Source organism: Camelina sativa, chromosome 2 (assembly GCF_000633955.1).
Source record: "Camelina sativa cultivar DH55 chromosome 2, Cs, whole genome shotgun sequence".
Classification (NCBI taxonomy): Eukaryota; Viridiplantae; Streptophyta; class Magnoliopsida; order Brassicales; family Brassicaceae; genus Camelina; species Camelina sativa.
Window position 1 is genome coordinate 22,268,992 of NC_025686.1, and position 25,085 is coordinate 22,294,076.

At 33.8% G+C, this 25,085-nt stretch overlaps 4 protein-coding genes and 1 pseudogene across 4 annotated transcripts; 4 read left to right on the forward strand and 1 right to left on the reverse strand.

The window, feature by feature from the left end:
* Nucleotides 8,684-12,438, forward strand: LOC104732704 (probable LRR receptor-like serine/threonine-protein kinase At4g26540). Its single transcript, XM_010452283.1, has 2 exons — nucleotides 8,684-11,663; nucleotides 11,754-12,438. The coding sequence occupies exons 1-2, from the start codon at nucleotides 8,852-8,854 to the stop codon at nucleotides 12,212-12,214; spliced, it is 3,273 nt and encodes a 1,090-aa protein (XP_010450585.1). The 5' UTR covers nucleotides 8,684-8,851; the 3' UTR covers nucleotides 12,215-12,438.
* Nucleotides 16,690-17,896, reverse strand: LOC104732710 (protein YLS9-like). Its single transcript, XM_010452293.2, has 2 exons — nucleotides 16,918-17,896; nucleotides 16,690-16,886 (listed from the first exon to the last, which is right to left on the reverse strand). Exon 1 carries the CDS (start codon nucleotides 17,774-17,776, stop codon nucleotides 16,940-16,942), a length of 837 nt encoding a protein of 278 aa, XP_010450595.1. The 5' UTR covers nucleotides 17,777-17,896; the 3' UTR covers nucleotides 16,690-16,886; nucleotides 16,918-16,939.
* Nucleotides 19,502-20,426, forward strand: LOC104755501 (uncharacterized protein At4g26485-like). Its single transcript, XM_019231187.1, has 3 exons — nucleotides 19,502-19,652; nucleotides 19,831-19,996; nucleotides 20,141-20,426. The coding sequence occupies exons 1-3, from the start codon at nucleotides 19,502-19,504 to the stop codon at nucleotides 20,424-20,426; spliced, it is 603 nt and encodes a 200-aa protein (XP_019086732.1).
* Nucleotides 21,501-22,788, forward strand: LOC104755510 (uncharacterized protein At4g26485-like). The gene is made up of 3 exons (XM_019231189.1): nucleotides 21,501-21,642; nucleotides 21,866-22,060; nucleotides 22,520-22,788. The coding sequence occupies exons 1-3, from the start codon at nucleotides 21,501-21,503 to the stop codon at nucleotides 22,786-22,788; spliced, it is 606 nt and encodes a 201-aa protein (XP_019086734.1).
* Nucleotides 23,770-25,085, forward strand: part of LOC104732720 — a 3,183-nt pseudogene continuing 1,867 nt past the window's right edge.

Consider the following 25,085-nt stretch of genomic DNA (forward strand, 5'->3'; position numbering starts at 1 on the left):
CTTCATGTTGGTTTAAAGATTGCTCGCATATATGCACATTCTATTCTCATGAAAAAACTCGTGTATTTGTTCTTTGTGAATCCATAGGTTGTTGCACTGGCTTACTACTGTATATCCTACTTCCCTGGTGGATCATCGGGAATGAAGTTCCTCACTTCTACTCTTACCTCCTCTGTCTTCAGAATGTTTGGGAGATAAGCTTTTGCCTCGACCTATTCAAAAAAAATATATAACTGGCTTCTCTGGTGTATAAACAAGGATGAAATTTTTTAAACAGTGGTTAAAAATGACAAAACTGGTAATATATGTTGGTGCAAAGGCTTAAAAGACAGTTTTGTTCTAATTTTGGTTTTTTTCTACCCAAACTGGTTCAAACTTCCAGCCACTGTGGATGAGGTATGAAACTTGAAGAGTGTGGTGGCTTGGTGGTTACGAGTTAGCTTCAGTTTCTTGCTGTGAATTATTGCATCAGAATTAGGAAAGATACAACATGTACACTGAAATGTTTTTCTTAACTTGCAATTTTCAACAAACAAACAAAAAGACAAGTACTTTTCGCTTTTTATTTCATGGTTTATTAAGTGAACGAATTCGTAGGAGTTAGGAAAAAAAGATTCGTTGTTGTTAATCATCAAAAACTCAAGATCTGTTCCACTGGAAGATACGTTCAGTGTGTTGCATAACATCTCTTACTACAAAGTGCAAACAAATGATATATATAATAAGCTGGGCCCAAAAAGGTCCGCTATTGTATAGTATGGGCCTCTATTTAACAGGACCCCATCAGTCAAAAAGACTCGTCAATATCAGAGACTGGCTTTGATACAAAAAGATCACCAATAATGCAAAGATTAGATCTTAATGTAATCAAAAAAATTAATCAACGGGAAAAAACACTGCTTTTGCGTTAAAAAATTTGACCGTTTTAGTGGAGAAATATTATACACCACGAACTTGGCATTAGTGCAAGTGAGAGACTCTTTTTTAGTCTTTTGTTAAAAAAGCAAAGGCTATTTAGGTTATAAACAAGGGAGCCTATTGATTAACACATTCACTAATCACATTTTTCCCTTTTCTTTTGTTTTGGCATCTTCCTAATATCTTAACAAATTGCTACTTTATTTAGTCTTGTGTAATTACTACTATTCAGTTAATGTTGTTAGCAAAATAGAACTGTCCATCTGGTGATAAATACATAATTACATAACCATGCATGTTTTTCATTAATCTCTGAAAAAATTTGACAATCAATGTTACCGTATTTATCATCTAGATACTAAAAAAAAATAGGCAACTGATATAAACAATTAGTGATGTATTACATATACTTTATTTTAATTTATGAGTGGGGAAGTATGTTTAGACTTTAGTTAGAGTTTAATTTAATGTAAGCGAGAAACCCAAGTCCTGGAAATACGGAAGGAATATTTGACCCTTTTAATTTACACCTTTCATCACAGATGTATTATTATTATCTCTATTTTTCCATAAAACATCGAAGGCCCATTAATTTCATTAAATTAAAATTTTTATTAATAAAAGATTAATTGATTGCAAAAGCCCAACTTCTCCACTAAGCAATGTTTAGTTTTTAAAGACACATCAAGGTTAGTGTTATGTTATTTTTTATCTTTCTAAAAACATTCACTTTTTGTTGTTGTTGTCGTCTATATATTCTGTGAAAAGCGATATAAAAAAGTAAAAAAGATAACAAAAAGGAAAGTTTTAAAAGGCTGGTTCTCTCGGTGAGAATTTTTCATGGTTACGCAAACTTAATAGGAATTAACAAAACAATTCTGATAGAAAAATTTTGCATGATCGTTAATAAAGGAAAACAAAAAAAAAGACAGTATATGAAGCGGAAAGGAAAAAAAAAAAGCTGAAAATCTAATTAATAAGAGAAAAAAGCTGGTATATTTTATCTTAATAAGATTACGGAAAGGATTAAAGGACAAAGAAAAAGAGTGAAAGGTGAATTACACATACCTATTATATTTATATGTTTCCAAAACATATTTTGTTGACCAAGAAAGTAAAATGGTGTGTAAAAGTAACAAAGTTAAAGAAAACTATCTGGCCAGTTAGTTAAAAGTTAGGCCAGGAATGTTTTGTTGAAAATTGAGTTTCAACAGAATTATGCGTTCTATACAGTATTAAGATATTCTCTCGTTACATAAAAGAATAATACCTCTAATTAATACGTAAACTTGTTGATTTCTTTGTCAAATTAGTTGCAAAGATTAATAGACTGTGCTTTGGTGTCTATAGGGAATGTTAAATATACTTGAGCGTCTTTCAAAAGACTAATTACGTCAATGAAATGAAACTAAAAACAGTTTTTGTGTTTCAATCTCAAAAATAGAGTACTTGAGAGAGCTAGCTAAAAAAAGAGTTGATTAACATCAATGAAATGAAGTTAAAAGACAAAGGAAAAAAGGTTTGAGTTNGCGTTCTATACAGTATTAAGATATTCTCTCGTTACATAAAAGAATAATACCTCTAATTAATACGTAAACTTGTTGATTTCTTTGTCAAATTAGTTGCAAAGATTAATAGACTGTGCTTTGGTGTCTATAGGGAATGTTAAATATACTTGAGCGTCTTTCAAAAGACTAATTACGTCAATGAAATGAAACTAAAAACAGTTTTTGTGTTTCAATCTCAAAAATAGAGTACTTGAGAGAGCTAGCTAAAAAAAGAGTTGATTAACATCAATGAAATGAAGTTAAAATACAAAGGAAAAAAGGTTTGAGTTTCGATCTAATAAACTCGGATTGAGTACTAAGAATTTGGCTCTGAAATAATTGGAGTAAAAAGGTGCAACGAAGGCCTAGCGAGTGCGCAAAAACCTTTGGTAGAAGGAATGAGCACGTGTGGTTGTTGTCATCACAAAAAAAGGTCACTATTATGATTTCCCTCATAAAGCCATATCTCGTTATCATTGGCCCCATCTCATTTCACATCATACATACCTACAACAAACACAATATGCCTACTTACACTCATTCATGCATGCATACATGTCAGTTTTTTCTTTGTACATACTTTCCTAAAACTATTATACAACAAACTATATATAATAGGGTTCACACTTGATATGGAGATGTCCCAAATTAGTAATCAAAAGTTAAATGTAAACTATCTATATATCATCATATATATCCTCGAACAAAAAAAATCACTTTATATGTGCATATGGATTAGTTTTTCATATGTGAATCATTCCAATGGTTCATCATCTTTGTCGTGTTTTAGTTTACTGAATGATACAAGCAGGCTAGGAATCCAATAATTCGCCTTTTTATAGTATGCCCGGCTACTTTTCATTGACACTCATCCCGCAAGAGATCACTCGCACCATTCGCGCCTAACTTGACCCCCGGGCACACACCAGTTGCGAACAATTGACAGAAAATGTCACGTATATTTTTTCATACTATATAGTAACTATGTTCTATATCCTCATCAAAACTTCCTTTCTATGTATAATCTTTATTATTAACCAGAAAAAAGTTTATATTGACTATGTCAAAATGTCACGACAAAAGAAACGCACTAAAAGAAGTTAAAATAATGAGCAAACTTCAGTTTTTTTAAAAATATATATTTTGTAAATTATTATCCATAAGATTACCAAAATATGGTTCTCAAACTTGTTTGTTGTAGTATTTAGAAAAAATAAAAGACAGAACATTATTTTTGGGATATTTTTTGCATTGTTATTTTATGGAGGATTAGTTGGTTTTCCGAAAAAAAGTTATATTATGGAAAAATGTTTGTCAGCTACTTGAGGTATATCCCAACACATAGCCACACATACAAACAATATAAATGTCTTCTTAACTACGTCAACTATTGTCATCACATAAGAACATCCATAAACAAACATAGGTTATGTGTACAACACCATAAACATTCTACTCCGGTGGTTGGTTCGCCGGAATCCGGCGTTGACCAGTATTGACCGATATTGACCAGTTTTAACCGGTGTTGACCGGCGTTGACCAGAAAAAAAAATTCAAAAAAAATATTTTTTTCTTTTTTCCTTATAAAATTATTTTTTCATGTATTTTTGATAAATAAATAAAAAGATAAATGATTTGTATAATTACAAAAACAAAATATAACAACAAAAAGTTATACAAAATAAAATCTTATATGACAAAAAAGTAAAAATTATATACCAAAAAAAAGTAAAAATTATATGACAAAAAAAATTGTGGTATATCTAGTAACTAATTTTGTTAATACAGAAAATATACAAAAATAATATAATAAAACTATACCACCAAAATTTTATATGTAGTAGATTTTTTCATAAAACTATAACAAATATATACCCTTTTTTTTCAAAAATCATTTTTTATTTTGTATTTTCAAAGTTGGGGATTATAAATATATATATATATATATATATATACTTATTTATAAGATTATATCATTTGAAATATATACAAGACATTGCCAACTATTTCTTTATTTTTAATAAGAAGAAGAAAGGAAGAAAATAATGAAAATTGTATTTATTTAAATGAAAGACATATATCTAGAAAATACTTAAAAAATAAAAGTTGATTTTGTAAAATCAAAGGTTGGTCTTGTAAAATCAAAGGTTGGTCTTGTAAAATCAAAGAAATAGTTGGCAATTCCTTGGATATATTTCAAATGACATAATCTTATAAATAAGCAAAAAAAAAAAGATATATTTAAAATCCCTACCTTTGAAAATTCAAAACAAAAAATGATTGTTAAAAGGAAAAGGTATATATTTGTTATAATTTTATGAAAAGATCTACTACACATAAAATTTTGTTGTATAAATTTTTGTTGTTATATTTTGTTTTAGTAAATTATACAAATCATTTATCTTTTTTTTTATTTATCAAAAATACATGAAAAAAAGAATATTTTTTTTTGATTTTTTTTCTGGTCAACGCCGATCAACACTGGTCAACGCCGGTTAAAACTGGTCAATATCGGTCAATACTGGTCAATGCCGGATTCCGGCGAACCAACCACCGGAGTAGAATATTTATGGTGTTGTACACATAACCTATGTTTGTTTATGGATGTCCTTATGTGATGACAATAGTTGACGTAGTTAAAAAGACATTTATATTATTTGTATGTGTGACTATGTGTTGGGGTATACCTCAAGTAGCTGACAAACATTTTTCCTTATATTATCAGCATGTATATGTAAGGTACTTTTCCTACTACAGTGTCTTCGTGGTCGTATATACTCGTATGAGTGGTTACAACCAATAGAATTTTATCAACATGACCACTCATAAGACGTAGCATTATCATGATCAACCATATTATATATGTTATATTCATTGGATCGACAAATCTAACAAATAAACAAGTAGTTTTGATCGATGCCCACTTCTATTCACACTTCTGTACTTCTGCCACTACATTCTTGGACTGCTTCTGCTACTAAATACCCCACAATGGACCAGTTTTTCTTATAATTATTGAATTTATAAAATTGATAAAGACAAATGCTTGTATATAATCATTTATATATTAAAAATAACTAAGTAAACAATTGCCCATCGTAGTCCTCGATCAGATCCCACACTTTAATTAATTTATAACACTCGCTTAGTGCTGATTTATCCACTAAACAAGCTTAACTCGTTCCAAGATTCCAAATTTTTTGAAAGTATATAATAAAACATAACTATCGGTTTCTGAAACCTCAAAAAAGAGTTAACTAAAAATGATTTTATATTTATTTACAAACGTTTACGAAATTGTTATACCGAATACTAACTAGCATTGTTTAAGTGACTGCTTCAATTGTTGTCTCCAAGCACAATCTTGAATTATAATTTTGTATCTCGTGTTTTAGAGACTAACTTTAAAATAAAGAATTATGCTTTTTAAAATTATTTATTCGTAATTTTTGATAGGAATTAAAACTAACATTTATCCTAAGTTGAATATGTATCCGTAGATTTGTTTTTAATTGCTCTATCATCATGTGGTGAGATCTCTGACCTAATCGAAACGTGATATAGATCCAGATCTTGTTCCATTGTCGTAATCAAGTCTACATCTGTTAATTTATCTAAATTGCTATCATCACTATTAACTTTGTTAAAAGTAATAAAAATAATCACGTATCATTATCATAATACCCATCACCCTTCATCGTATACATGTGAAAGTTTTGAGATATAATTGAGAGCTGCTTAGTTATAACAGTCCCGAATTGTCGAAATTGTTTCGAAATAATGATAGATATGCGATAGCTAGGCAAAAGAACAATATGGACCATTAAATGAAAATCATATGATTTTGAGAAAGAAATATAAATTTTCACAAGTTTGGAAAAAATACAGTTGGGTGCTTGTCTTTTCTCTAGCATCTTTTGCTGTCTCTTTACTTCCTTCTTGTTTGTTGGTTTTTGGTTTTTGGTCTTATTATTTTCCCTTTTTATTTTTCCTCTTTATGGACCATATTCATTTAACTCTTCCCACTCATGTTTGTATCTCTTACTTATGAATTTATTTATCAAAACTAAAAAAAAAATGAGTTAAAAACTAAAGAAAAAAAGTTGTAAATCAAGGATGGTCGAAAACTTTCGAGCCGAGTCCAAATGATCAAAGTACATACAGCGAAATCGAATTCGAAACTTTAGCAAATCTTCTGGTCTTAAAGTTAAGGTCAGTGAACACCTTACTCACTAGTAGTCAAGTTTGATCACCTTTATACATCCCCACTAGTATATGCATGCATAGGATTTAATTAGTATATGTACATATTATACAAATGTATAATGTAGTAGACCCCAAGAGATATTCGTACTTTCGTGAGAAGAAACTTGTTACTTGTTACCATTAAACTCTTTAAAATGAAAAAGAAAAAAAAAACTATTTATAATGAAAGAATATATGTTGTCTATAACGTAAACAAAAATTACATATTACGAAACGCATTTCATGATTGATATTTAGTATCACCATCTTTTCAAGTGCAAATTACGGTAATTAGAGTACACACTATTCCATAATTAATTGCCTGCAGAATAAAACCATGTTGTCGCAATGCTTTCTCTTACTTTACTATAAATTTAGTGTAAATATGTGTATAGATATGCTGATATGCACATGACTATCTCTCTATATATCTATTGATACTCTTATTTAATCTTTTGATGCTACTATGGCATGTGACTAGAGGTGTGGTGTTATATCTTTATATATAATCTTCTTGACCCTAATGATGCTTGACCCATGATCTTAATTTTAATTTACTTTATCTTTTCCATTTTTTCTGTTTTGTTTTGTCCACTTCTCCCCTCTCTTAATTTTTGTAATCAGTATTCTTAAAACTTCTGTCCAAGAAGTTGGATCTAAACATCGTCATCTTAATTTAATAAACCTTACAAAGTATTTAAAGTGCAATTAAGTAAAAGGTAGGTAAATGTTGCTGTTTTTTCTTTTCCGAAACAACTACAAATCTTGATATATTTAAGTTTTCTTTGGCATCTTAAATTTGTATGAACATCTACAATATATATTTACTAGCTAGCAACTACATGAACTATAGTCGATTGGCTGTGCTTGGTTTTGATGTTGTTATAGAGTTCTTACTTCATTTAGTCTTTAAGCATGCATAATTGCATACACATGTATATGAGCAAACATACACACAAACACACACACACATATATATATATATATATATATATATATATATATTTATAGATATTAGCAGATGTATCATATAATTACAGCGAATGAAATGGACCGACAAGATGAGCAGAGATGAGCATTAGTAAATTTAATTAATCTTTTCACATAAATTCTTAGCTTGCATGTGCAGTTCACTCTCTTCAAGATTCCATGTTCCAACTACTAATTTAATACTGTAATCTATACTATATCAGAAAGGGTTCCAAAGTAGATATCTCCAGATTACAGTTATATACGTATACGGTATACCGAATTCCGACTCCCCCGAAGTAAACAAAAACTAACAATTATGTGAAGCATTGTTGATCAAAAACAATTAAACACAATCCAAAGTTTCTTAAATCGTCTTTGGAAGCATTAAAGAATACAATTACGTAAAGCATTGTTTATCAATAATAGGTGGTAGTATTCAACAAATATCATGATTTGTAACTAGAAATTATTATTGATTTGTGTAACATTGTCTTCTTTTTGTTTCCTGAAAATACCAAAAACAATAGGGCCAGTATTAACAAGTCATTTTCTGATTTGATAACCTTTTTTTTCTTTCTTATATGATGTATGACTCGCATGTTATAGTTAGGTCAATAGGAGTTGTAACTTGAACCTGGAGCCGTATACTATAGGCTTTTCGATTACTAATAGTAAATTATCTTGTCTAATTACCATTTATGAAAACTATTATCAGCATGCCTCATCTAAATGGTGGTTTACCACAAATAAATCCACTTACATACAACTATAGAAGAAGATTAATTATAAACACTCATATATTATGGATCATTTATACATAACCCCAAAATAAATAATCGACTTTTAGTATTTCCTTAACTCAAATTTTCAATTCTTTTTCTATTTTGTTCACAAAACAAATGAAATGAAAAATTAAAAAAATAAAAAAGTTAAAAAAAAATTGGAAAATAATAATAAAGGAAAAAAGGTAGAGGTGCTTTTTGGGGATCCAGATCTTCGTTTGCTACTCTTCTTCTTCTCTCTCCTTTGGTTTGCTCTGTTTTTCTTTTTATATATTTCTATAAAAACAAAGTAAAAACCAAATCCATGGGGTTCTTCGCTTCACAATCCCAACGCACTTCTCTCTCTCTTCTTCCTCTTCTTCTTCTTCCTCCTCTCCCTCTTCACCAATGCCACGCAACCCTAGATTCTGCTTCTTCCCCTTCCTCTTCTTTCTCTTTAACTCCTCTGTTTTCTTCTTCATCCCCTGTTTCTCCATAGACGAACAAGGTCTAGCTCTCCTCTCATGGAAATCTCAGTTAAACATCTCCGGAGACGTTTTGTCTTCTTGGAAACCCTCCGAATCCAATCCTTGTCAATGGCTCGGTATCAAATGCAACGCGAGAGGTCAAGTCTCGGAGATACAACTCCAAGTCATGGACTTTCAAAGTCCTCTGCCGGCGACGAATCTCCTGAAGTTAAAGTCTCTGACTTCACTAGTTTTAACCTCCGTGAATCTCACCGGTTCAATCCCTAAAGAGCTCGGAGACTTGTCGGAGCTTGAAGTTCTTGATTTAGCTGATAACTCTCTCTCCGGTGAAATCCCTGTTGAAATCTTCAAGCTCAAGAAACTCAAGACTCTGTCTCTCAACACAAACAATCTCGAAGGTGTGATTCCGTCGGAGCTAGGGGAACTCGTTAACCTCGTTGAGCTCAAACTCTTCGACAATAAACTCGCCGGAGAGATTCCTAGAACCGTCGGAGAACTCAAGAGTCTTAAAATCTTTCGTGCAGGTGGTAACAAGAATCTAAGAGGTGAGCTTCCTTGGGAGATAGGTAACTGCGAGAGTCTTGTGACTTTAGGTCTCGCCGAGACAAGTCTCTCCGGTAAACTCCCGGCGTCGATCGGAAACTTGAAAAAAGTTCAGACAATAGCTCTGTACACAGCACTCTTGTCTGGTCCAATCCCTGATGAGATTGGTAACTGCACAGAGCTTCAAAACCTCTACTTGTACCAAAACTCAATCTCTGGTTCGATTCCTGTATCACTCGGACGTCTCAAGAAGCTTCAAAGTCTTCTCTTATGGCAAAACAACCTCGTCGGAAAAATCCCAACCGAGCTCGGAACCTGCCCGGACCTTTTCCTCGTCGACTTATCCGAAAACCTCCTCACCGGAAACATCCCAAGAAGCTTCGGAAACCTTCCGAACCTCCAAGAGCTTCAGCTCAGCGTTAACCAGCTCTCAGGCACAATCCCCGAAGAGCTAGCGAATTGCACGAAGCTAACACATCTAGAGATCGACAACAACCAAATCTCCGGCGAGATTCCGCCGTTGATCGGGAAATTAACAAGCTTGACGATGTTCTTCGCGTGGCAGAATCAGTTAACCGGAAAAATCCCGGAGTCTTTATCACAATGCCAAGAGCTTCAAGCGATTGATCTCTCTTACAACAACCTCTCTGGCTCCATCCCTAACGGAGTCTTCGAGATACGAAACCTCACGAAGCTTCTTCTCATCTCTAACCGCTTAACCGGAGCCATACCGCCGGATATTGGAAACTGCACGAATCTGTACCGGCTTCGACTCAACGGAAACAGACTCGCTGGGAATATTCCGGCGGAGATTGGGAATCTGAAAAACCTAAACTTTATCGATATAAGCGAGAATCGTCTCATCGGAAACATCCCTCCGGCGATCTCCGGTTGTACAAGTCTCGAATTCGTCGATCTACATTCAAACGGTTTAACCGGTGGTTTACCCGGTACGCTTCCGAAGAGCTTACAATTCATTGATTTATCAGATAATTCGTTAACCGGTTCTTTACCAACCGGAATCGGATCGTTAACCGAACTCACGAAGCTTAACCTCGCCAAGAACCGCTTCACCGGTGAGATCCCTAGAGAGATCTCGTCTTGCCGGAGCTTACAGCTTCTCAACCTCGGCGACAACGAGTTCACCGGAGAAATCCCAAACGAGTTAGGACGAATCCCGTCTCTTGCGATCTCTCTGAATCTCAGCTGCAACAACTTCGCCGGAGAGATCCCGTCGAGATTCTCCAGTCTCACTAATCTCGGAACCCTCGACGTCTCTCACAACAAACTCGCCGGAAACTTAAACGTCTTAGCTGATCTACAGAACCTCGTCTCACTCAACATCTCATTCAACGAATTCTCCGGCGAGTTACCGAACACTCTGTTTTTCCGAAAACTGCCACTCTCTGTTCTTGAATCAAACAAAGGGCTTTTCATTTCGACCCGACCCGAGAACGCGATCCAAACCCGACACCGCTCCGCGGTGAAGTTAACCATGTCGATCCTCGTCGCAGCAAGCGTCGTTCTTGTTCTCATGGCGATTTACACTCTCGTCAAGGCACAAAAAGTCGCCGGAAAACATGAGGAGTTAGATTCTTGGGAAGTGACTCTGTATCAGAAACTAGACTTCTCCATCGACGACATCGTCAAGAATCTAACTTCAGCTAACGTGATCGGAACGGGAAGCTCCGGTGTAGTTTACAGAGTCACAATCCCGTCCGGTGAAACGTTGGCCGTGAAAAAAATGTGGTCAAAGGAAGAAAACGGTGCGTTTAACTCGGAGATCAACACTCTCGGTTCGATTAGACATCGGAACATAATCCGTCTTTTGGGTTGGTGTTCGAACCGGAACATGAAACTCTTGTTCTATGATTATCTTCCTAACGGGAGTTTAAGTTCTCTGCTTCATGGTGCTGGTAAAGGAAGTGGTGGACCTGATTGGGAAGCACGTTACGACGTTGTTTTAGGCGTTGCACATGCACTAGCTTATCTTCACCATGATTGTCTTCCTCCGATTCTACATGGTGACGTTAAAGCTATGAATGTTTTATTGGGTTCCCGGTTCGAGTCTTACTTAGCCGATTTCGGTTTAGCTAAAATCGTCTCCGGTGAGGGAGTTATCGATGGAGAATCGTCGAAATTGAGTAACCGGCCTCCGTTAGCCGGTTCTTATGGTTACATGGCTCCAGGTAAAATTCAGAATTTTGATATTTTACGTCATGAATTGTCTATTTGAAAATGTAGAATTTATAACGTATGTTATTTTGTTTGGTTTACAGAACATGCTTCAATGCAACATATAACCGAGAAGAGTGATGTGTATAGCTATGGAGTGGTGTTACTAGAAGTTTTAACCGGGAAGCATCCATTGGATCCGGATCTACTGGGAGGTGCTCATTTGGTTCAATGGGTGAGAGATCATTTAGCTGGAAAGAAAGATCCTAGGGAAGTTCTTGATCCGAGACTACGCGGACGGGCAGATCCGATAATGCATGAGATGCTACAAACCTTAGCCGTTGCGTTCCTTTGCGTGAGCAATAAGGCAGCCGATCGGCCTATGATGAAAGACATTGTGGCAATGCTTAAAGAGATTAGGCAATTTGATATTGAGCAATCGGAAACCGATATGATGAAAAAAGGAAAGAAATGGCAGCCGCAACCGTTACCACCGGAGAAAATTGTCAGTACTCCTCGAGGTTCATCTAATTGTTCGTTTGCTTTTTCCGATGAATCCGTATAAAAGAAAACTACACAACGTCTACTACGATTAGGGTGATAACATTTTATAAAAAAAGTGTGTGAATATTTGTTGTGAATGATTTGTTAGAATCAGTAAAAGAAAGATCTAAGCTTAGCTTATTATTTTGGTTTGTGAGTTTTAATTTTATTTTCTTGCAAACGAGTTAAAGAATGTAATGTACAATAATTGCTATAGATTGGAAGTGATTTATTTTGTTATTATCTTATAAGTTGAACAAAAATAATGAGAGATAAACCGAAAATTCATAGATCCAAGAATAATGCATATTCAATCCAATTTGTCTGACCATTGCAGAAATAAATTTGTTGTATATGCGCGTGCATAGTGCGTAGATTAGATAACAGAGGAAGAAGAGGATTAGTTTCAACATCGATCCACAATTATATTATCCAAAAATAGAACATGTTGAGTATATTATTTATATAAAATTTTAAGGTATTTGTTTTTGTAATTTTGGAGGATTCAAGAAATAAAACTGGAGGAAAAAGGCCGGGAGTGTTTGGAGTTATATACATAGAAAAGATTCGTTCTTCTTTATTCAAAACTTTTATTCAATAATCTAATTATATAAAATCTTTTGGATGTTTGCTAGTTTTGTGAAATTGAGAAGAGAGGCTTTCGACGTGGGATCACGTGGACCCACGCGCCACCCCATCACATGATCATGTGTTGTCTGAATAACAATGACTTTCCAGCCAACGATCACCAATTTTTATCATCTTACATACAATAAAATATGTATATATTTCGGTTTATAGTATAAGATTGAAGATGATGACTCGAGGCTCAAATAACCTTTTTTAAGCTAACAAAAAAAAAAGTTTGTGTGTACACAATAATAAGAAGTGCACATGCCTAAACCAAATGTAAGAACGACAGTATTCAGTTTTGTGGGTGTTGCTTCTCTTTGTTGTGTTTATGTTTGTCTATTTAATCTCTTAAAAGTTCCAAGAAATTTTGACAGCGACTTCCAAAAATTAGTCTGAATTTTGAGTTTTGTCAATCTGCGGCCATTATAGTGCAAAGAGTAATATTATCCTCACATTTTTTTAAAAGAAAATGTGAGGAGTAAGTTTAGTTTGTATAGATCCATCACTCGTGGTCGTGTGGTATTAATGGTTAATTTTTCGTATTTGGAACAACTATGACGAAAGCATACGAAATCAGCATTAGAAAACTTAATGGAACTATTTGTGTAGTTTGGACTTTGGACAGTTCCCTAAGATATTTATTCAGCGTTAGAAAAAATGAATATGAAAAGAAAGGATTACGAAGTCTCGCAACAGACAGAAGCGACAATGGGCGTTTGTTACTAAAAATATTTTTCAATAAATGTATTGATGGTTTTTTGAGAGAGAAAATCGGGCGAGTGGTTTCCACGCGCGGCGATTTTTTCTCTCCCAAATTCCTCTTCTTCTGATCACAACCTCTTGCTCCGTCGTTGGGGGTTCTCCGTCGATTCCGGCGACGACGAGAGCCCAAGGCTCATGGTGCTTCATCGATTAACCGCTGCATCAATCTGGTGAAAGATTCGTGGTCGAAATCAAGGGAGCAGTGGAAGGGAGAAGCTTCCTCGACACACTAACGGTAAGAGCTCTATCGGCGGTGGTGCGACGAGGAGTAGAAAAGGGAGATTCACGGCAAGGATCGAGAGAGAAGGTGGTTAGATCTGAAACTCGGAGATTCTGGAGGTTTCTCAGGGTTGTTGTTCGATGGGGGAGGTCGTCTACGGCAAGGAGGAGCTAAGCCACCGTCGAAGGGTTCAGATCTACTCCCTACCGCCTATCTCTTCTCACATGTGAGCCTGTTTCTCTTCGACAATGAAAGCTCGGCTCTTTTCTTCCTCCTCGAAGCTGCTCTACGGTGGCGGGATGGCAACGGATCTTGGATCACCATCTCCGTTTGACTCGCGTCGTCCAGGCTCGTCGGAGGACCTGTTCCGACGAGCATCCGCAAAATTTTGGGCGGCGGCTGCAACTGTGTTCTTCAGTTGCAGAATTAGGGTAAACGAAATCCGGTTTGATTCCGGTTCGTGTTTTAAACCCGGGTCAATTTTGATTCACGATTTTTTATTTGGTTTGATGTAAGCGGTTTAAGCCCTTTGGGGATTGTAATGGGCTAAATCCGGAAATAGTCCATTGGGCATTTATTTATAAAATTGAATACCCTTTAAAAAAAAAAAAAAACAGACAGAAGCAACCAAAAGCTTATAATGATGATTATGCGGAATGTACGGGAACCACTTCATGTGTTCGATCCATGTATTGTGACATACTAACAATTACATCATCTCATGATTTTCAAGTCATGTGCCCCCATGCCCCATGCATGCATGAGTTTCTCCAAAATTTAATTTTGATATGAATTAACCGGGTGTGTATATTATGTATGATTATAACCGATCCAAATACATCATACATAAATGGGTTTGAAATACGCGGGCCCGTTATGCCTGTTATGAGAAAATGAGCCCGCTTATTCACATACAATACAATTGAGTAAACCAATTCGCGATAACTAAAGTGTAGATTAGTTAACCGATTCTTTTGTTGTCCCCTTTAACTTAAGGGATACGTTTCTCAGGTGGTTACGGGTTATTCACATCATACATACCTACAACAAAACAAACACAATATGCCTACTTTCACTCATTCATGCATGCATATATATTAGTTTTTTCTATATATCATAGGGTTTCAAATATGAAAAATTAATCCATATGATCCACATATATAATATAATATGTAACTATGTATAATGATTTCTGTTGTCGGCAAAACAATTCATCATACATAGTAGTTACATATTATATATGTGGATCATATGGATTAGTTTTTCATATTTGTACAACATACCATGCTCATCATAAATATTTCAGATACATAAAATAATTTTGTGAACACCGTATATAAACAGTTTTGTTTATGTTCTCTTCTTATTACTTATCAAATAATTTGACAAATTTTATTTATTTGTCTAGAATATTTATTTGTCTAGAAGATTTATTCTCTTCCACTATAGGTTGTAAATTGTAACTAACAGTAGTTTATTTAATATTAATTAATTCATTTTAATATTTTGAGCTATTTCGCTTAAAATTTGCATATGTTTAACTTATATTTTGCTTATATTTTGCTCAATCTTAATTATATCATTTTGATTCAACATGTCTAATACAGTAAAAACCTCTATAAATTAATACTCTATAAATTAATAAACACTATAAATTAATAAACTTGCTAGTCCTAAGTCGGGCAAATGTAAAAATAAACAAAATTCAATAAGATAATTTGTTTTTGATTGTAAAAAAAAATAAGATAATATTTAAAAAAAAACATTTCATGTAAAATATGGTCCCAATAATATCATAAATTAATAATAATATAAATTTACATATATTTACTGATATAATGAAGTATGTTTCTCTTGAACCTTATATCTATAAAATAATTGTTATGTTGTATCTTCAAACTATAATAATATAAAATATTCTATAACATTTCATAAAAATAGCTAAAACTTTTTAAAGTTTTCAATTTTTAAATATGCATCATTTACATTTTGATAGTATGATAAACTATTAAAATACGATAATTCATATTCTTATTCATAAATTTGAATTTATTTATGTCATGTGTATAAGTGAATTTGTATATAGTATTTGTAATTTATTGTCAATAATATTTTCTAAATATTTCAAATTCAATTTCAATACCATAATATTTACAACATCCAAAATTCTAATCTTATTTTGCTAAAATGTTCTCTATTCATAAATTTTTAAAATTTAAACAATTAAAAAATATATATATATATATATATATATAAATATGAATAATATTAAATTTTAGTAAAGTTTGTTTGGATACATAGATAAAAGTAATGACAAACATTGTATTTTTTTTTTGAAAATAAATTTAGGTCTTCTTTCTTTTCTCATTCGTCTAGATAATCTAGTTAGTAGTTTTTAAATCGGCTACTTCAAATTGATATGACGGAATGCAGAGAGAGAGAGAGTTAGAATTTGGTCACTATTTTCTTATTGACACAAGTGTTAAAATTGTGAAAGAGTATATTTTGATCCCTGTTTTAGTCTACCACTAGAATTAGTTTTAGGTCCTTTTACTTTAGCTTTTGTTTAGAGATTTTGCTAAGACTTGAGGCTTTTAATCTTTATACAATCGAGTTTACATGCTTGTCCCACGTAAGCTAATTGAGCTTTAGCCAATCAGTTCTAGCTTCACTTTTTTTTCTCTGCCACTTTTGTAGCTAATTCCTGAAGAAAAAGTATTCATGAAGTTAAAGGCTTTCAATTAAAGAACAACTCCATGTTGTGAGTTGTCATCTTTTTACTTTGAATATAATTCTTTTTGATTACTTAAACACTTAAGGAACCAACATAGGAATCTACTGTGTGATCCTTGTTCTTTGAGATTGTGTCTTGTGGATCAAAATATGGATCAGATTTTAGTAATCTTGTAGCATGTTTGAATACGGGATTAGAATATATGGCCTTATAAGAATTATCTCTTTGACTCATTTAATTACACCAATCTTAATTACTAAATCTATCTTACCAATATAGAACAGACTCTTATCTCGGTTCTTGCATAGAGTCTATTGAATCTTGATTCCTCTTTACATCTTGTGAATGGGCAAAATAAGAGTGGCAAAGCTAGAAAATTTGAAGATGACCGCTGTTCTTCACCATCTTTTAGTAGTGCAGTTCCGAGAAACTAAGCCACCGGCTGGTGGACTGGTCAATTGAAGCTGACAACTCCCATGCAGCCAATACGAATAAGGAACAAAGCCAAGAACAGCTTTCACTTTGAACTTACTTCTGATTTCATAATCTATCCTGTTGCTGGTCACTTGTCTTCTGAGCTCAATTATATGATTTACAGGCAAGAAGATCGAATTTGAAATCAAACGGATCGGTTCTAGCCTAGTCTTACTGTTTCTTAGCGAAAACGGCAAGACACCTTGTGTGGCAATCTTTATGTCGGCAAACCAGAGCTCTACGAGAAGATTCTCAAACCTCACATTTAGTTTCTTGTTTGGGTTGGTGAAATTCAACTGCAACAACATATCACCGTTGAAGTAAACGGGTGACTGGAAGAGAATGGTGTTGAGCTTTGCATTAGAGATGTCGAAAACAGGGGTTCTTGGTCTGACGGCGAGAAAGAGAATCAAAGTAGCAATCCCAAAGACTATAAGAAGTATGCTGAAGATAAAACACAAAGCTGCACCACACCAGATCCATGGACTGGTTCGGGTTGTTCTTAGCTGCAAGAGAACCATCGTCTCGTGTAAAGGCTGTGTTTCGATACCGTCTAGCTTAGGCGTTGTAGGGCTATTCTGGCGAGATAAAGGTGATTTAGACACAGTCACTTCGGTAAGAGCTATTGGTGTTGTACTCGGAGTTGAATTTGTGCTTCTTGGAGTTGTTCTCCATGGTGTGTTTATTGGAGTATACCATTTTGAAGAAGGCGTTTCCCATGGAGGTGTTTCGGACGGTTGCGGTGGATGAAGACTTGACATGGGTTTTTTATGTCTTGATAGCTTGTTGAAGAACTAGAAGAGGAAGAAGGTCTATGGAGTTTAAGCTAAGATGTGTTGATGGTGTGAGGAGAACTAAGTTGTGTGTTGAATGAAAGGAAATTTTGGGAATGTGTAATGGTGTTTGGTTTAATAGAAAAATCAAAAGTTAAAAAGTTAATATTAATTTTTTTTTTATAAAGAGAGATTGTGAGTGGGGAAAAAGGAGGGAGCTTTTCCTTAATGGGATGGGTTTTGTTTTGTAGAGTTGCACCATGCATCATTTTTGAAACTTTTTTTGCATTTATATATTGAACTTTATTGTATACAAACGATGGAAACATATGTTAATATATAATGTAATAGTAAATATATAATTTTTAGTTGTTTTACTAATACTTTGGATTATCTTACGATATAGCCTTAGATAATTAATAAATCATTTAAGCTACGTAATTAGAATGCGTATTGCTGCTTGTGAGTTTCGGTATTATTTGAACCAGGTTTTTTTTTTGTATTCTTGATCTTTTCTTTTTGATAATGTTAGTGTTGTTAGGTGTGGCTCCCTAAACACTTCATCACTAAGGAACATCTTTTCTCTATAAAGTGCATGTTGGAATTTTCTTTTTGTCCTTTCAACAATGGTTTATTTCATGTTTCTCGTTTCCTAAAAAATAAAGAGATTTAGTCCCTTTGAAATCTGAGATCAAATGATTTGAAATATCTTGTTGATTTGTCTAGAAGATTTACTGTATTTTATTATAGGTTGTAATTAACAGTAGTTACGTTTATTCAATACTCCTTTCGTTTTTTAATAGTTGAATTATTAGAAGAATTTTTATTCTAAATTATACAGTATGATGTTTTAAGTTTTCAATGTAAAATTAATTGGGTTTTAATTGTTTTGGGCTCTTTATATTTTGTACATTATTTTATCACTGGTTGAATTTTCTTTACAAAATTAATAGTTAATTAATGTTTTAGTTTAGAGGTATTAGTTAATTCAGTTCTATGATTTTGAGCTTGCAAAACATATGCTCAAAATTTGCTTCAAATTTGCTTCAAAATTTGCTACAAAATATTCAGTAAACAGCTTTGTTAGTTTTTTATGGTACACTTTATGTTGGTTATTTGATTTTTAAGTTCACAACTTGATATAGTAAAGAAATTTCAAAAACTACTACAGAGATTCTAACATATACCCTATATCTTGTTACTATATAAAGCTTAATTATAAGTTCAAAGTTGTTCTTGAGTCGTTTATTTCAACGGGAATATGCTATTTGCAATTGCACTTCACCAATCCGAACGAGAAAGGAATTGTGCGGTTTGACTTATACTTATGTTACTGTAATGAATTTCGCAAAAAATAGCAAATTACAACACTGTCTTTTATGCTCGTAAGTCGTATCGAATGTTGGAACTTCATTCATAATCATAGGGTTGAATTAATTCGTATGTTGGAAATTAGCATTCACGTTTTGAAATTAGCATTCCAAAATTATTAATAACGCTGGTCAAAAAAAAAGAAGGTTTAAAACTCTCTCAAGATGTATATATATGGCAGATGAATGAGAACGTGAATGCATGTTGAAAGAAAATAAAATACTCACAAAGTTCGAAGAGCCAAATTAACAAAGAGAAAAAACTCTTTGATCCATGCATTCATATCATTTTATAATTAAACTATATAATGCATGGTGAAAGCAGCATATGCATGAAGACGAGATGGAGGTTTCACAAACTTTATACTGTAGTCATTACAATAATAAACAACAAATACTTCTGGTCGGAGAAGGAGACTTTTCCTTTTCTCTATGCCTTGCCAGAGCCTTTGGTACGGCTACTAACATGACTGCAACTTCTCTAGATACTCGAGGTAGCTACATATATCATTCATTTGCAGCGTATCGACATAATCTGATCTCTATAAAATCATTTCATAGTATTGAGATCATCATTCTTTGTTTGTGTTTGTAGTTTCTCTTATATATATGACGAATACAATATTATTGACACGTAAATTTGCGGTTAATTCAATCTTACTTTTGTTGTAGTGGAGTTAGAGCTGAAGTACAAGGATGCGAAAAATAATGTAGAAGAGTTGGAGAGACTTGGATGCACTGTCGTCCACGGTGTTAATGTGCACTCCATGAACACAGATTATCGTGTCGTCAGATGGATTCTATATGATAGAATCATCTTTAATTTTCCTCATGCAGGGTTTCATTTTGGTCGCGAACATGAGATCCACACCATCATGTACATAATTTTTTTTTTTGTATGGTAATGGTACATTTATGTAGTTTTGCAGTTTTTTTGGTGTAGTAAACAAATGTTTGTGTATACTTGTGAGTGGGGACACAGGAATCACCAAGAAGTGGTGAGAGAATTTTTGAGGAGTGCTAAAGAGATGGTTAAATACTACGGCGGAGAGATTCATGTGACTCATAAGACGGCATATCCATTTGCCAGTTGGAATATAAAAGATTTGGGTTCAGAAATGGGTTTGTTGTTTTCCAGAGAAGTGGTGTTTGGCACATGGCAATATCCAGGTTACTCCAACAAGAGAGGAAGTGGAATTCACTGTGACTCAAGCTTCCCTATTGGACAATCTTCTACTTTCATGTTTAGGAAACGGTTGTTCTCTTAGTGAATCGAATAAATATGTTAAGCAGAACTAATCCTAAGATTTTGTTTATCCACGGGAACAAGCTAAGCTCAAGAGTTTCCTAGACTCCTAATCAGTAGATGTTTGATACTTCTGAATATTTGAAATAAACAAATCGTGAGATCTTATTTCCTAATGTATTAATTAGCTTTAGAAATTACATAAAATTATCTATCAATTTATATCTCTCAAATTCTGACAGAGATGTCAATTTTGGCTAATACTTAACATTAATGTTTTATATTTGCAATAATTTAAGTTAAACATTATTGAGATTTTTGTGGTTATAACTGAAACACCACATTATATATATAAAAGTTGAATTCAAACAATAATGGATTAACATGGATATCAACTGAAATTACTATTGTAAAAATTCGATTGGTTAAAGAAGGATTTAAAATAGTTAGTTAACTCAGAAAAGTCACAAAAGTAGGTAAGAACAAATCAGCACAACCTTTATTATAATTGCTCTTTGGCACAGTAGGGGCAACTAAAGGTCTACAATAGGTACCGAACTTAAAGAAAGGTCTAATTCTTGTCGTCAAAATGGTGGATGAATACAAATGCAATATTGCTCTTAGAAATACATAAATCATACGTTGTATGTTACATAGTCAAATTTGACATAAATGGTGTCACATTGACGTTGGTTATGAAAACTAATACTAGTTTTAAATTTCATTGGTTTAAAATATGATTTTGACACTAGATTTAATTAAATAAATATGTAAAATTTGTTAATTAACTCAGACGGGTAAATGAATCGGTAAGAACAAATCAATGCATCTTTTCTGTTAATAAACTTGCTAATTGGCGTGGTATATGGTACCCAATTGAAAACAAAAGAGGGTTTGATTCTTGTCGCCAAAATGGTGCATGGATAGAATATTGAATGCACTTCGAATTACATAAATAATCACACAGTCCGAAGAGACTGATTTCAAAACCAAACATTTAATACTACTATTTTAGTTTGCATATTTGATACTATATCTATCTTCATGTGTGTGTATATAACAACATTGTGAGAAAAGGGAAAGACATTGAGATAAAATGAAAACTAAAAAGTTAAGAGAATACAGCAATAAGCAAAAGATACTTCTGGTTGGAGAAGGAGACTTCTCCTTTTCTCTATCTTTAGCTAGAGCCTTTGGTTCCGCAACAAATCTCACTGCAACCTCTCTCGACACTTTTGGTAAATCAATTCTTTAATCGTCTATCTTCTTAGAAATTTTTTGGTATATATTGTCATTGTAAAGATTTTTATTTTTGTTTTGATCTAGTGTTCTTGGATGTTATTGAACAATCATATAATCCGGGTCACAAGTATGGGTTTTGTCTGTTAATGCGATTATGAAACCATATATAATATGATTTTGGTCATTTGGTGATTAATAATTGAAATACGAATAATGCAGAGGAGGTACAGCTTAAGTATAAGAATGGAAAAGCTAACATACAAGAGTTGAAGACACAAGGTTGCACTGTGGTCCACGGGGTTAATGTGCATTCCATGACCAAAGATCTTAAACATGGTCAACGATCGGAACTTTATGATAGAATCATCTTTAATTTTCCTCATTCAGGGTTTGGTTTTGGCTGTGAGCACCAGAGCTACTACATCATGTAATTAATCTATAAGACTTGTCTTTTGGCTCCATTTTTGTGGTTATCTTTGGTGTATTGAATGTAGAATATGAGAACTGATGATTCTATTCATTGAGAAATCACATATTTATATAATAAGGTTGTTGTGTTGATCAGATCGTAATCCAAGGAGACTTGGAGATTACGATAACTATACAAGATAAACATAAGTTATAGATAAGCCTTATCTATACTAATATGCCCCTCAAGACGGACGCCGGCGACAGAGTCCGATCTTGGCAGAGAGATCAAGAAAGCGAGCACGAGGAAGCGGCTTGGTTAGCGCATCCGCAAGCTGATCAGCAGAGGAGATGTGAGCAACGCGAAGTGTCTTGCCTTGAACCTGTTCCCGAACGAAATGATAGTCGAGGGCAAGATGCTTCATGCGAAATGTGTGTATGTGTATCACAGCTTACACCAAGCAGTGGTGAGAGGTTTTATGAAGAGTGCGAAGAAAATGGTAAAAGACATCGGTGGTGAGATTCATGTTACTCATAAGACGGCTCATCCATTTGACAAGTGGGAGATCGAGACTCTGGCTGAAGAAAAGGGTTTGTGTTTGGTCCGGGAGATGGAATGTAACAAATTATGTTTTCCTGGTTACTCAAATAAGAGAGGAAGTGGACGTCACTGTGACGGTAGCTTCCCTGTCGGGAAATCTTCTACCTTCATGTTCCGGAAACGGATTCTCTGAAAAAACTCTTCCGATACATATACTTAAGTGGGTTTGGATTTTGGATCGGATGTATATATATATATTTTTTTTGTGTGACGAAGATCATGAAGCTTACTAGTTTGTATCCAGGTTGTTCGTGGATAAATTTTATGTGACGAAGATTACATATTTATCTTTCGCACTATTCCTAACAAATTTCAAAGCTCTTTTTGTCGTTACTTGACTGTTTGAAACTTTGAATAATAATCACTGCTATAATTTTCGAAGTATTACATGTGATTTGTAATGGTAATACCAATGATTATGTTCATCGAATGGTAAAAATAAATAATTAAATTCCGCCTCATTCTAATTGGCATATGCTGGAAGCTAGAATTTTGTCATTCTTCTCATTGAAATGATCCAACTAATTAAGGAATTGGTTTTAATAAAAAAAACTAATTAAAGGAAATTGAATATAAAAAATCTGGTATAGAATGAGGCTTCAGTTCTTGTCCTCTTAAGAGTGTATGAACATAAAATTGAATGTTTTTTTTTTTTGTGCAAAAAAATTGAATGTTCTTAGGAGTACATAAACAATCATGTACAATCTCTGAATAGCCAGATTACAAAACCAGAGTTTAATATTAGTAGCCTCTATATTTGTCAAATTCATCCATATATCAAATTGATGAAACTATGTCACGATATATATGTTTATATGTGTGTGTAATATATATGGACTATTAATCGACATGGTGTGAGAAGTAATAACATGGATGAAATGGAGCGTTAGGAAACCAAACGGTTAAAAAAATACATATATTATTGCACTATATCAAAGTATATAAAATACCACACGGGTTGTTTTTTCATTACCGAAATATTTGGTTAATTAGGATTTTTTTTTTTCTTTTTTCAACCATCTCTTTTATTACACACGCAAAAAGAGAAAAATGTATCAATTGATGCATTATAAATTTATGTACTCTCGGCAAGAAAAAAGGTTTTTGCATGGATATGAACAGAACATTGAATGCTTTCCGAATTACATAAATACCCACAAAATTCGAAGAGCCAGTTGGATATATAGGCATATAGCCTAGTAAACAAACAAAATAAAACATTTAAGTCCTCTTTGACCCATGCATCCATAAAGAAATATGTACGTATACATACATTATAATCCTGGTGTGAGAGGCAAACTCATGCAGAGACGAAATGGAGGTTCAAGGAACTAAAAGGTTAAAACATTACAGTAACAAACAAAAAATACTTTTGGTCGGAGAAGGAGACTTCTCCTTTTCTCTGTCTCTAGCAAGGGCTTTTGGTTCCGCATCTAATCTCACTGCAACCTCTCTTGATACTCAAGGTACGTAAATCAAAATTTAATATTAAATTTCTTTACATTAGTTATGTGAATTAACTCTGGGATGACGAACGTTGTATAGGGGAGCTAGAGCGTAAGTTCAAGAATGGGAAGGCGAACGTAGAAGAGTTGGAGAAACTCGGGTGCAGCGTGGTCTATGGAGTTAACGTCCACTCAATGGCCACAAAGCCTACCCTTGGTGGTTCCGCTATATATGATAGAGTCATCTTCAATTATCCACATGCAGGGTTCGACTATGGCCGTGAGCACGAAATTAAAATCATCATGTGTGTTTATATATACCCCTTGTATCGACCCATAGATATATATATCTGTTGTCTTTTTTATTTTTTAAAAGATATTACGTAGGAAAAAACATATTTGAACCGATTTTATTTCTTGGTAATATATAGTCAAACCTATTTCTTTAAAAAATGTTATTATTATTTTACTGTGTGATTTAGGAGGCATCAAGAGCTTGTAAGAGGGTTTATGAAGAATGCAAGAGTGTTGGTGAAAGATGAAGACAAGGGAGGCGAGATTCATGTGATTCATAGGACAGAGTATCCATTTAGCGAGTGGAAGCTTAAGACTCTCGGCGAGAAAGAAGGTTTAGATTTGATTCGTGAGATTGAGTTTTGCTTGAATCATTACCCTGGTTATTCCAACAAGAGAGGAAATGGAGGTTACAGTAGGGGTGTCAACCGGGCTGGCCCGGTCCGGCCCGGCCCGAAACCCGTAAAACCCGCATATGTTTGAGCCCGGCCCGGCCCGGCCTGAAATATTTCCGAGCCTATATTTCAAAGCCCGAGCCCGGCCCTAACAGGGTTACAGGGCTTTTCGGGCTTTTTCGGGCTTATCTTACCGATCAAAAATTCAAACTTATAAGCCTAAAAAAACAGTGTTTGAAGGTGCACTATAAAACAAATCAATCAAAAATTTAATAACTCATCTATATTCACTACAA